General features: G+C 35.0%; 1 protein-coding gene across 1 annotated transcript; it reads left to right on the plus strand.

Moving 5' to 3' along the window:
* Positions 1 to 11,270: 11,270 nt before the first annotated feature.
* Positions 11,271 to 12,377, plus strand: LOC131152269 (NDR1/HIN1-like protein 3). The gene has a single exon (XM_058104050.1). The coding sequence runs from the start codon at positions 11,493 to 11,495 to the stop codon at positions 12,177 to 12,179; it is 687 nt and encodes a 228-aa protein (XP_057960033.1). The 5' UTR covers positions 11,271 to 11,492; the 3' UTR covers positions 12,180 to 12,377.
* The last annotated feature ends 1,080 nt before the right edge of the window (positions 12,378 to 13,457 follow it).

The raw sequence follows: 13,457 nt of genomic DNA on the forward strand, positions 1-13,457 counted from the left end.
CATGATTCAAATTTCATGCTCCCAAATGCAAAGTATGAAATGAAAAATAATTTTAAAAATAATAAAAAGATCTTCTTCAACTTTTTTATACAAATTTAGAAAATTAGAAATTAAGGTGGAATTTTTTTAATCATTTGAAAAATTAGAAATAAAAATAAAATAGTGTCAAAACTTCTTTATTATTGTTCATTGTGTTTACACAAATGTTGTAAAACTATATAAAAAAAATCAACTAATATTTTTGCATTTTTTAAAAAACCAAAATAAAAATGAAAATAATTTTTCAAAACTAATAAACCCTCAAGTTTTCTAAAATTTTTAGAAAAATCAGAGTGAAAGGAAGCTGAAAGTAGGAGATTATGCATTTTATTTTATTTTATTTTTTTGATAATTTGATAATTCAAATCCCTAAATAAAAAATTATAAAAAAAAGTTGAAAATTTGAAGAGTCGTGAAAAATAAAAATAAAATAAAATAAAATTAGAGCACAAGTTGGCATGGAAAGTGAAAAGCACAAAGAACTGAAAAAGTGAAAAGCATAGAAAACTGAGCTATGGAAGAACAAGTTGGCATGGGAAGTGAAAAGCACAAACAACTCAGTTTGGAATTTATATTTTCAGGATCGCTCAAAATTTAACTAAAAATTTGGAAACTATTTTTATTTTGAATTTAAAATTTGAGGGTCTAGAGTTGATCTTGGACACTATTTAGGTGTGGACAGTCAATTTTTATTTCTTTATGAAAAATTTAAATCTTCTTGACAAGTGTTAATTCATCATTAGGATATTCATCTTCTTCACTCATTTCCTTGTTTGATGGAGCTTTGAATGTAATGATGTTCCTGTCTTCATGTTGTTGCTCTTTTCCTTATTTGTTGATAGTGTAATTTTTCATTGATAATAGATTCCATGAGCTCATTGATGGTTAGCTTGGGAAGTTTTCAGCCTCAACATGTTTGCTTATACTCTCAAGGATCATTTCAAGTTTATCCAAAACTCCTTTGTGCTTGTAAAATTGAAAACTCTATTAAATCCTTTTAGATCAACTGTAAAATAAAGAGCATTCATAACCTTAGCACTAAATAGAATGAGTCTAACATCTTTATCCCATTCACTCTCATCTTTGGGCACATACTTTTTACCATTTATAATTTTCTTGGGCTCATATCCGTATAGATGTGACAAATTTTCACGTCGAAAAATACACCATTTACTTGAATGAGTACACCTTGGAGTACATCTCAAATTTTCTAAACTTTTTTTACCTTCATTTATAGGGGATTGATGTTGCGAATTGATATGATGGGCTAGAAGAAGTCTTACTAATAGATGCATGTTATAGCAACCTCACATAATTTTGTTTCTAGACATCAAGAGGAGAACAAAGAACCCTTTGCCGATACGATCAACATAGCTTCACATTTTGCCACAAGAGGATGCCAATGGAGTAACTTCTAGCTTTTGAAAGGCATATAGAGACGATGCTTATGAAGATTTTGCAACAAAAGAAGGATTCCATAACAATGGTCAATCATGCATCACCTCCCCTAGCATCGCCGTCGAAGGGAAAAGAAGTTTCAACATCCATATGACAAAAATGAAGCTAAAAACTAGTTAGGCTGAAATGGTAACATGCTTAGAGGATGTTGATGAGCACCGTTCTCTAGTGTATGAAGAAAATTTTAAAAAGATTTAATGATCAGCTGAAGTAGATGATAAAGTCTAGGAGCAATCACTGTTAGGTCAGTAATCTTTCAAGCTTTTAGCTCCTCTCTTCAGTAAGAAGCTAATGGAGGTTCCCTTGCCATCAAAAATTAAAATGCCTAATTTTGATATGTATGATGGTACTTTAGATCTAGTAGATCAATTGGACATGTTTAAAATATTGATGCAACTACAAAGAGTACTACTAGATGCCATCATATGCAAAGATTTTAGGTTTATTAGATTTTTTGCAGATTTATATAAGTTGTTTCTAGAATATTTCACACTACCAAAAAAAAATGACTTTTAGTGACGGATGAAAATCATCACACTAATAATAGCAAACCGTCACTATTATTTATTTGTGATGCCTTAGTGACGATTCAAAATTGGTAACTATATCGGCCATGTCTATTGGCCATTAGTTACAATTTTGAACATCGTCACTATTGTGCAACTATTAGGGACAGAATTTACCATCACTAAAAAATTGAGACCATTACTAAAACTCACACTATTTTTAAGTTGAAATTCGCCACTACTGCTAAGTATTTTTAAGTTGAAAATCGTTACTTTTAGATTCATCACTAAAACTCAACCTTTTAGTAATTAATTCGTATCCATCACTATTACTTGAGCTCTAGTGACATATTGTACTAAAAAGAGGGCTTTAGTGACAAATTTAGATTTATCACTAATGTTATACTTGTAGTGTCGAATCAGAATCCATCACTATTACTTGCTTTGATCCGTCACTAGAAGGACTTTAATCATGAATTTAGATTCGTCATTAGCATTGTACTTGTAGAGACGAATTAGAATCAGACACTAATACCTGTCTTTTAGTGACCAATCTATTTTTGTTACTAATAGACTATCTTTTAGTGACAAATTTGAACCGTCTCCAAAAGCCACTTTATTACTAATAATGATGAATTCATAATCATCACTACTAAGTTATCAAATTTTTAAAAAATTAGGTGTTTATAATTACATATTCATCACAAATCATATTCGATAATAATTTTTTATCAATTGCTATAATCATGTAGAAAATGAAAAATATGTACATAAGTAGAATAGTTGTTCAATCAATGTTAGAGTATACATTATCAATACCTACATATACAAAGTCTGCTCACATAACAAAAATACAAAAAAGCAACATAATCTGCATCATCATCACCATCATCATTGTCATCATCGTTGTCATCATCATCATCATCATCATCATCATTATGCACATCGTAAGCCCACAAAATAATAATTATAGAATAAATAAGCATAAAATTTCACAACAATATAAGTAAAAATTATTTGAAATATAAGAAATGATTACTAATTAATTAATTAACAAATGATACAGTTCTAAGTGTCTAGTTTTGATTTTAAGTATCCAACTTCAAAACTGGGATAAATTTTTAGGGACCGTCAGGTCCAGCTCGCCACCTCAATGTTACAGACATGTTGAAACTAACCCCATTCAATTTGGACCCCGTACGCCTGATTTAGACACTTGAGTTCCGAAATTAACTAAAAACCAAAACCATGAAATACATTTTGGTTCTAAGTGTCTAATTTTCAAACGAAGAGAAGTTTTTGGTACCATCAGCTTCGACACATTGGTTTCAATGTCATGGACATGTTGGAACTCACTTTACTCACTTTGAACCTCGTATAACCGATTTGGATGCTTGAGTTCTAAAATCAACTAAGTACCTAAATTATGAAACTTATTTTAGTTCTAAGTATGTAATTTTTAACTTGAGAGGAGTTTTTAGATACCTTGAGTTCTGACATGTCTACTTTAATGGCACAGATGTTTTGAAACTAACCCTCTCAAGTTAGACCTCGTATGCTCGATTTGAACACTTGAGTTCTAAAATCAACCAAGTACCTAAACTATAAAACTCATTTTGGTTCTAAGTGTGTAATTTTCAACTCAAGAGGAGGTTTTGGGTACCCTTAGCTCCGGCACATCCACTTCAACATCAATGACGTGTCAAAACTAATCCCAGTCAATTTGGACCTCATATGCCCAATTTTGACACTTGAGTTCTAAAATCAACTAAATAATTTTAACTATTAAGGTTAAGTTAGTTCTACGTGTCTAATTTTCAAACTGGGAAGATTTTTTAGAAACCATGTGCTCTAGCACGTCCATTTTAACATCTCCTCATATGCCTAATTTGGACGCTTGAGTTTCGAAATCAATTAAGTAATTTTAACTATTAAGGTTAAGTTAGTTCTACGTGTCTAATTTTCAAACAAGGAGAAATTTTTGGGAACCATGAGCTCTGGCATGTCCAATTCAATGACATGGACGTTTTGAAATTGACCCCACTCAATTTGGACCTCATATGCCAAATTTGGATACTTGAGTTCCGAAATAAACTAAGCACCTAAATTATAAAATTCATTTTGATTCTAAGTGTGTAATTTTCAACTTGAGAGGATTTTTTGGGTACTGTCAGCTCCAACATGTCCACTTCAATGTCACGGACGTGTTGAAACTGACCCAACTTAATTTGGGCCTCATATTCCCAATTTCGGATTTCGACACTTGAGTTTTGAAATCAACTACGTAATTTTAATTATTATGATTAAGTTAGTTCTATATGTCTCATTTTCAAAGTGAGAGGAATTTTTTAGGACCGTGAGCTCCAGCACATCCATTTTTATGGCATGGATGTGTCAAAATTGACCACACTCAATTTGGACCTCATTTGCTCGATTTGGAAACTTGATTTCTAAAATCAACTAAGTAATTTTAACTAGTGAGGTTGAGTTAGTTCTACATGTATAGTTTTTGATTCAGAAGGAATTTTTAGGGACCATGAGCTGCAACATGTCCATTTCAACAAAATAAAACGAAAATGACCCCACTCAATTTGGACCTCACATACCCGATTTGGACACTTGAGTTTCGAATTGTACCATCTGCTTTGTATCCACTTGTATCCAAGTTACCCACATCACTGTTACCATGTTTAGGGAGTTTCCCATCTTTAGAAATGTGAACATCATAGTCTAGAGTCTGAGCTTCCTCAACATCATAGTCTAGTGTCTGAACTTCCTCCTAGTACTCCCCCTAAAGTTTAGGCTTGGAGGAAAAATACATGGAATCTTCATGAAAAACAACGTCCAAAGAAATAAACATTTTTTGAGTTGGAGGATGATAGCATTGGTACCCCTTTTGATGAGTAGCGTACCCAAGAAAGACACATCGCAATGCTCGAGGTGTCAACTTGTTGCGTTGATGCTTATAAAGGTGTACAAATGCTACAAAACCAAAGACATGAGGAGGTAAGTTTAGAACAGTTGGGGCAACAATGGCTTTAGAAAGAGCTTGGGATGGTGTTTGGAAATCAATAGTGCTCGAGGGTAGTCGATTGATCAAATATGTTGCAGAAGTAAGTGCTTCGCCCCAATAAGATAATGACATTTGAGCTTCTATCAATAAAGCATAGACAACCTCCAATAAGTGGCAACTTTTTCACTCAGCTACCCTATTATGTTGGGGTGTATAGGAACAAGTAGTTTGATGAATAATTCCGTGTGCTTCCAAATATTGCTACTATTCATAACTCAAATATTCTCCTCCACTGTCACTATGAAGGACCTAAACTTGTGCATTGTACTGAGTATGAACCATTTTATGAATTTTTTGAAATAACAAGTTCACTTCCCCTTTGGACTTCATCAAGCACACCCAGGTCATCCTGGTACAATCGTCAATAAAAGTAACAAACCAACATGATCCACCCAAGATAGTGACTTTGGATGGACCCCAAACATCAAAATGTATAACCAAAAAAAGAACTGAACTTTTACTCAAAGTTAATGGAAATGAAGCACGACAGCTCTTTGCAAGTTCACAAATATCACATTGGAAACTAGCAACATCAAATTTTGAAAATAAATTAGGAAATAATTTCTTAAGGTAACCAAAAGAAGTATGCCCCAAAAGTCGATGTCATAACAAGATGTCAAATATTTTATTTTCCCCCTCAGAAACATCCACATTCAGAGCTTGACCCAATTTCTTGAAACTCTTTGACACCAGGTCTAGGTAATACAACTTCCCTTGCCTAACACCATAACCAATCGTCTATCGCGTTTGAATGTCCTTGAACACACCAAATTCAGGCCAAAATATTACAACACAAAATAAGGAAGTATTTATTTGGGAAACTGACAAAATATTATAGTTCAAATATGAAACAACTAAAACAAAATCTAAATTCAAAGTATCAGTGAGAGGCAAGGATCCTTCCTTGATAACTGGGGTCGAAGTACCATTGGCAGTGGAAACAGACATTTGTGAAGATGGTTTAAAGGTTGAGACCTGTCTAGAATCAAATGTCATATGATATGTAGCACTAGAATCAATTATCTATGCACTATTAGAAACAAGTGTAGACATATTTAAAACCTTACCACCATTACTTACAACTGCTGCCAATGCTGAAACCTCTTCAGCAACCTCATCCGCTACCTTTGTTTCAACTATTGCACCAGTAGAGGTCTTTTTAGGATTCCTCTTCCATGGATCACGGTTGTGATCCCACCATTCTGGATACCCCATAAGTTCATGTTGAATTTTTGAGTCCGATCTCTATTTTGATGCTGACAAAGTATCACTATCTTATGTGTGGTTAAGTATGTGAACAGATCTAAATTTTAACACACATAAGATTAAGGAACTTGGAAGCCAAAAGAAACTCCATGATGATATGTACTTGGTGAATTCCATAAAGAACAAGAAGAGCAAAAGAAGATTGAAGATATTATTTGTTTTTAAATTGTATATGTATTTAGTTTGTGGTCTGTAATAATTGCATGACATGCATGATATGAATGATAAGCCCAAATGATCATAGATTGATTGTAGGGAATCGAGCAAAGGTCATAGACCGACTCTAGGACATAATACCCTTAATTTAAATTACTATAACTTATTCACAAGGGTTTTAAAATGAATTTAGGGTCAAAATTGGGACAAGAATAAGTTCAGATGACCGGAGGTCGACCAATGCTGTATTTTTTGGCTTAATATAAAAGTCCAATCGATCAAATCCTTGGTAATATAAATGCCTCAGTCGACCGAACCTAAGCCTAGTCGACTGAAACCTCTAGTTATAATCATCTCAGTTGACCGAAGCACTGTTTGCCCACGAATTTAATTCTTTGACCAAGCCTCAGTCAACCGAACCCACCATGCACAAATTGGCTTGGTCGACCGAATCGGCCAAAAGTCAACATGTTGACTTCGCTCAGTCAACCATTCTAAAATGAACGTATTGTCTTAGGTCGACTAAACCAACATGCATGTGTTTGACACCTCAACTACTTGGTCGACCGAACTCATAATTCAAAATAGTCTTGGTCGACCAAACCTCAAAGATGGTCAACTGAACTGTGTCTTGGTTGACCGAACCTACGAGGAGTTCAAAAATCACCTTGAGACAGTCGACTACATCTTCAATTCAAAATTGTCACGATCGACCTAACTTATTAAAGTGGTCGATCAAACCTTAAATACGGTCAACCGAACCTCTCGAGTTGGTCAATATTTACCACAAGTAACAGGGGTTATTTTTAACTAAACATGTTTAATCTTTTTCCAAAATACCCAACGTGTCCCCAACAATCATATTTTTCCCCAAGTCTATATATACCCCATCATTACTCAAATTTTAACATGAGATTAGATTGCAAATCCTCTAAAAATATTTTTGATTTTTTCATTTCTTTATACTCTTCATACTCATTACATTGAAAATCTTTTCAAGAACAAATTTATTTGGGCATTTATTTTTCACAACAAATATCATTTACTCTCATTTGCTCTTATTGTTTAAAATCATTCCTTGAGAGTATAAGTTGTGTTTCTCCACATATTTATTTGATAAATATCTTGGGAGAAATATTTTTCTAGCTTGTGAATCATCAGCATTTCTATTGCAAGATTCATAAAGCTTATCTTACATTTGTTACAAGAACTCGTTTTTGGGCATAACTCTAAAATCTCTTATACTTCATTTTGAAAAATATTTCTAGAGATTGCTTTTGAGAATTTGAAGATCTTTGAAGTATACTTTGCATATTTTTTTTTTATATCAAAGACCATTTATTATTATTTGGGAATAAATCAATTTAAGTGCAAAATTCTAGGTTCTCCTACACTTCATTTGAGAAATATTTTTAGGAGAAAATTTTTATTAAGGTTTGCATGATTGAAGTGATTTATCATGTACATCTAACTCAAAGATTGCATAAGTCATTTTAACAAAATCACATTCTCACATTGAGCTTGATTTCATATCATTCGTGAGTGTATTTATGCATATTGGTGTACACATCAGCTTTTGTTAGAAGCAATTTATTTGTACACAAATATTTTATTGGTTGTATTCCCAACGTATGGTCGGAAGAGGAAGACTAGCCTTGTGAATAGTCTCAGACTTGTTCAGACCCGGTTAGAAAAACACCGGACTGGTTTAGACCCGATTATGAGAACTAGGTGCACCATCCTAGTAAGGTGTTGTAAACGGTGTCGCTTCACCCACAAGTAAGCAACTTAGTGGAATCCTCTTACTTGTGAGCTTGAGGAGGGAATGTAGGCAAGTTTGGCCAAACCACGATAACATTTCTTGTACCTGATTTTAATTTCGCAATTTACTTTCTACACTTGAATGTTTATGTTTTTATTATTGTGAATGATTGAGAAATACTAAGTCTGTCATATCTGTGCTATTTATTTGCTCAGTTTTATATTGTTGGGTTCTTGGTATTTGCTTAGACAGACCCTAAGTTGAGTTATACTGGTTGCGAATTGAATTGAACCTACCCTAAGTTGAGTTATACTGGTTGCGAATTGAATTGAACCTAGGTATAAATTATTAAATACCTGGGAATACACCAATTCCAACAGTTCAAAGCATCGACTTTTGGTATGACCAGTTTGATTACAATAAGTGCATTTATAGGTGGATTTGTTGGCCCCATTATTTGTCTTGTGATGGCTGAACTTTATTCGGTCCTACTGGCTTTGAGGAGGTTGGTGTCAAGCCACCATAGTTGAAGCTTCATATTTTTCAGGGTCTCCATATATCGTTGTGTCAAACAAATTCACGGCGAACCAGTTTATAACATTCGTCTAATTTAGCAACAAGTTCCTTTCTCAAAATTTCACCATGGATTTGTTCAAATTCATCATCTAATCCAACAAGAAAGATATGCACCCTTTGTCATTGAATTGATTTTCGATAAGATTCAACACCTTTCTCACTCTCCATAATCCCCTTATCATGATGATCCAACTCACCAAAAATCTCAGTTACTTCTCCATAATACACAGAGAGTACTCTATCATTCTGTTTGACAGAGATAGCTTTTTGATTTAAGGCAAAAACTTGTAAGTCATCTACTCCATCATAAAAAGTTTTGGAAAGAACTTTCCAAATACCACGCGCAGTGGGTAAGCGAATGTATCATTTCATTATTTTTTGGGAACATAGACATCAGTAGCCATCACTTGACCTTTGATTGTCTGCGTACCACTTTTCATATTGATCATCCTTTTCGGTAGGTAGTTGGGAGTTTCCACGAATAAAGGAGAGTTTCTCCTTCTCTACAATATTCATTTCCATGAGTTGAGACCACACATCATAATTTATCTCATTGAGTACAATCCTAGTGTTAAAGGATGAACCTTCAGTTTGAACAATGATAGGAGCATATTTGTTCCTAGATGCTTTAGAATCTGACTTGCTCATGGTAATGTGAACAGGTTTCAAAGTTTTTCCGATGTGGCATCAATGGAGGAGACGATCAGGGAAAAGAGAGAGGTCCTTTGGGAACTAGCTCTAATTTGATATGTTCGACCCAAGCAATGGCGGACCGATCTGACATCGGTCCAATCAGTATTGGGTCTTCAAATTTGAGTTTGAAAACAGAATTCGGGCTATCCAATCAATAGCAAAGAATGATTGGATTGAAGAACAGAGAGAGAGAGAGAGAGAGGGGGGCGCAAGTGGCTTTGTGATCAGTAATCAGCAGTCGACTATCAACATTTCATCAATTTCAGGAATCGACATGTTCAAGGCCAAAGATATTGAACACCAGGAGAAGAAACTTGGTGCAAAGATTCAAAATTAGGGATCTTGGTGTAATTTTTTTTTTTTTTTTTTTTTCGGATTTGTAAGACCAAATCAAGTTGGGTTTGCAAAAGTTATGGTATGGGCTGCTTTGAAGGCCTTGTCGTCCCAAGAGTGGTGACGATAAAATCTACCGGGTCATCGGGTTTGCAGAGATTCAAAGGGATGGCGGCGAACGGGGTGGCGGCAAGAGCTATTTCTGCACAAGGCTCTCAATGATGAATAATTTTTTTTTTTTTTAAATCACCAAATATGGAGCAAAGGTTCTACGAACTTTGCTCAGATGCCAACTTGAAAAACAAAGTTTTGAGAAGAATATTTGTTTATTTTATATTTCTCAATGAATTCGTATTGTACATATAGAAATGTGTCATAGTATATATCCTATAATGAAACTACTGTTCCTACAATCAAATTATACGTATAATAAATATGTCCACACCTACCTACTGGACAGCTGTTTCTGGAATAGGGAAAAAACCCAAAGTTAATTAGAAGGAAAGTTATTAGCATGTGGTACGTGCTACATGCATCTCTTACTTGTGATTCTTTTTTTGCCTCCCAAGTGAAAATTCTGCATGATAAATTGGGACACATAATTATGTAAGCATTCTGGGGAGCCCAGCAATGTCGTCCAATATCTTCTCCTAATCAAATCTTGTAGCTATGATCTTTTCATTTATTTTATAAAATCAGATATGTCTGCTGACTGGACAAGTTTTCCATGAATACTTATTTGCCATATATTAATTAAGATAGATGTTATTAAAATAAAAACATAATAAATATTCATTAACTATATTCTAATACGTTACGTCTATGAGCAGTGTCTTGACTGATAGACCTTTTTGAAAGAGTGAATTATTTTGAAATCATTAAAAATCATCCTGCAATAAAATATCTTTGTCCCTATTGGGTCACAAATAAATGTTAGAATCCAAAATTAAAAAATGGTGATAGTTCGGCAGGGATCGTGAATGGTGACAGTTCTCTATGAGTCAACGAAAATCGTGAATGGTAATGGAGATGTGTCCCGGCAATCGAGTTGGCTGAACATCCAACTAATGCACGGTAGTCGTGTCCGCATTCCAAACTTTACTTGATCAGCGAGACCTAAAGGAATGATACTGATCCGTAGGTTTGATGCCGCATCGGGGGGTTCGAAAGGGCTTGTTAGTGACTGGACTTCCTATGTAATCAAAAAAAAATATTAAAAAAAAAAAAAAAAAAGACATAGAAACATTTATCCATTAAAATTCAATACCAACCTAGTTTGAAGTTTCTTTGATGCTCACCCAAAACGTAAGAACAACGGCCCCCCTAAATAAAGTCATTTTCGTAAGTTGACATTCAAAACAGAATCCTCAGACTTTAAACCCCCACGAAGTTACCCCGCATCATCTCCGTCCACAATTCCATACATCCTCCCCGACTAGCCCACCCCCCAAAGCAACCGCGTTTTCCCTTAAACCCCAAACGCGGCCCATGCTTTCTCCATTCCCTCCTCCAGTTCCCACTGCAATTTTTTCAACCACTACTTCTCCCCTCCCCTTATAAATATACTTCTCCTTCCTCCCAACCTCCACTACCACGCTACCCCCCCTCTCTCTCTCTCTCTCTCTCTTCCATGGCGCCGCAGCAATCCCCGCCCCAACCCTACCTCAACGGAGCCTTCTACGGCCCCGCTGTTCCCCCACCGCAAAAGTCCCATCGCCACGCCAGCCGCGGCGGTGGGTGCTGCTGCGGCTGCTGCCTGCTTAACCTCCTCTTCAAACTCCTCATCACCCTCATCGTCACCATCGGCATCGTTATCCTCGTCCTCTGGCTCGTCTTCCGCCCCAACAAGGTGAAGTTCCACGTGACCGACGCCTCGCTGTCGCAGTTCAACTTCTCCTCCGCCAACAACAGCCTCCGCTACAACCTCAGCCTCACAACGATCATCCGCAACCCCAACAAGCGCATCGCCATATACTATGACCGAGTCGAGGCCAATACGTACTACGAGGACCAGATGTTCGGGGCCTTCACGGCGGCGCCGTTCTACCAAGGCCACAAGAACACCACCACGTTGAACATGAATTTCGACGGGCAGACGTCGCTGCCCCTCGGAGCTTCGGAGGTTTCGGATTTGAATTCCGAGAAGAGTGAGGGGGTTTACAGCATTGATTTGAAGCTGTATCTTAGGGTGAGGTTCAAGTATGGACCTTTCAAAAGCCCTAAGCTTAAGCCAAAGATTAAATGCGATTTGAAGATTCCGATGAGCGGCACGGGGGCTGCTACTTTCCAGACTACCAAGTGCGACGTTGATTTCTGATCATGATCGTGGTCAACATCGTCATCCCTTGCCATTACTGTTCTTGGACTTTCTTTGTTCTTTCTTCTTCATTATGATTTAGTTTTTTTTTTTTTCTTTTTTTATTTATTATTCTTTTTACGGATGATTTCGTTTCTATATATTTTCACAGAGGGGTTTGTGTGCATAAATAAAGAATTAATTTGATTTTTCGAGTTTTTTTATGGTGCAAATTTTGATGGTTTTTATTGACTTTGATTATGTAAGAGAAAGTGTTGTTGGTAGTCATCTATGTGGGCACTGACCTGTTCTTTGGGATTTGTTTTGACCTAATATTAGTTGTTTTTCTAGATAATTAACCCAAATCCAATCAACCTAGTTGAAGTTTCATTAAGAAAAGAAGTTTGCTATTGAAAACCTTAATGAAAACCATTTTGAAAATGCAAAGTTGGGTATGTGAAATTAAAATCGTATAAATTTACTTTAATTTATTTAATAAATTTACATCAATTAATAAAATTCATAGTCTCAACTTTGAATTTCCAAACATTATGTTAACTTCATCTAAATTGTTTTCAATTTAGACAAATGATGCATTTTTAAACCTAATGTTTTCATCTAATGTTAATCTATATGTAATTTGTTCATAGTGTAATGCCAATATCTTCATCTTTAAATGAAGTTTGTTAAGATTTCTATGAATTGTATCTCTCTAGAAAACACAATAGGCGGGATCCATTTATAGGGTTCACATAAGTGGAATTCACATCTTGTGTCTTCTCGGACTGGGATACAATCCAGAGAAAGTTTATTGTTTTCCTATCCTTAAATCACATGGAATTATATACACTTATAAAGTTTTAAAGTTATGTTTGGTTCACCTAATATCTATTTTTAAAAATATAATGTAATACAATGAAAATCTAATGAATTTGTATAAGGGTGTAATGATTTAGAACGTTAGTTTTAGATGTTCCTATAGTAGAATGTGATAAGAGTTTTTTTTTTTTCTTATATGTTCATTGTCATGGACCCATTACTTTTTTTAACATTATTATTTGCTTGATAGCACATCTTTTTGTGTAAGCTATAAAATTTTATATTATAACTATTTTATTTTTAGAAATATGCATTTTCTAAAGTAAGTGGAAAATAAGTTCCGTTAACATCTAACTTCTTGTGCTAACCCAAGTTCCATGTAATGGCTAGCAAGAAAATTAATTATCCAGGAGACACCACCATGTGTGCACCAAAATTGCCGGTGTATGAAAAATGATACCAATTTAAGTTGGCCTATTG

The sequence above is a fragment of the Malania oleifera genome, chromosome 1 (genome assembly GCF_029873635.1).
Source record: "Malania oleifera isolate guangnan ecotype guangnan chromosome 1, ASM2987363v1, whole genome shotgun sequence".
Taxonomy (NCBI): Eukaryota; Viridiplantae; Streptophyta; class Magnoliopsida; order Santalales; family Ximeniaceae; genus Malania; species Malania oleifera.

Bases quoted from the DNA above. Each gene is read 5' to 3' on its own strand.
- LOC131152269 (XM_058104050.1), top strand. From the start codon at position 11,493: ATGGCGCCGCAGCAATCCCCGCCCCAACCCTACCTCAACGGAGCCTTC.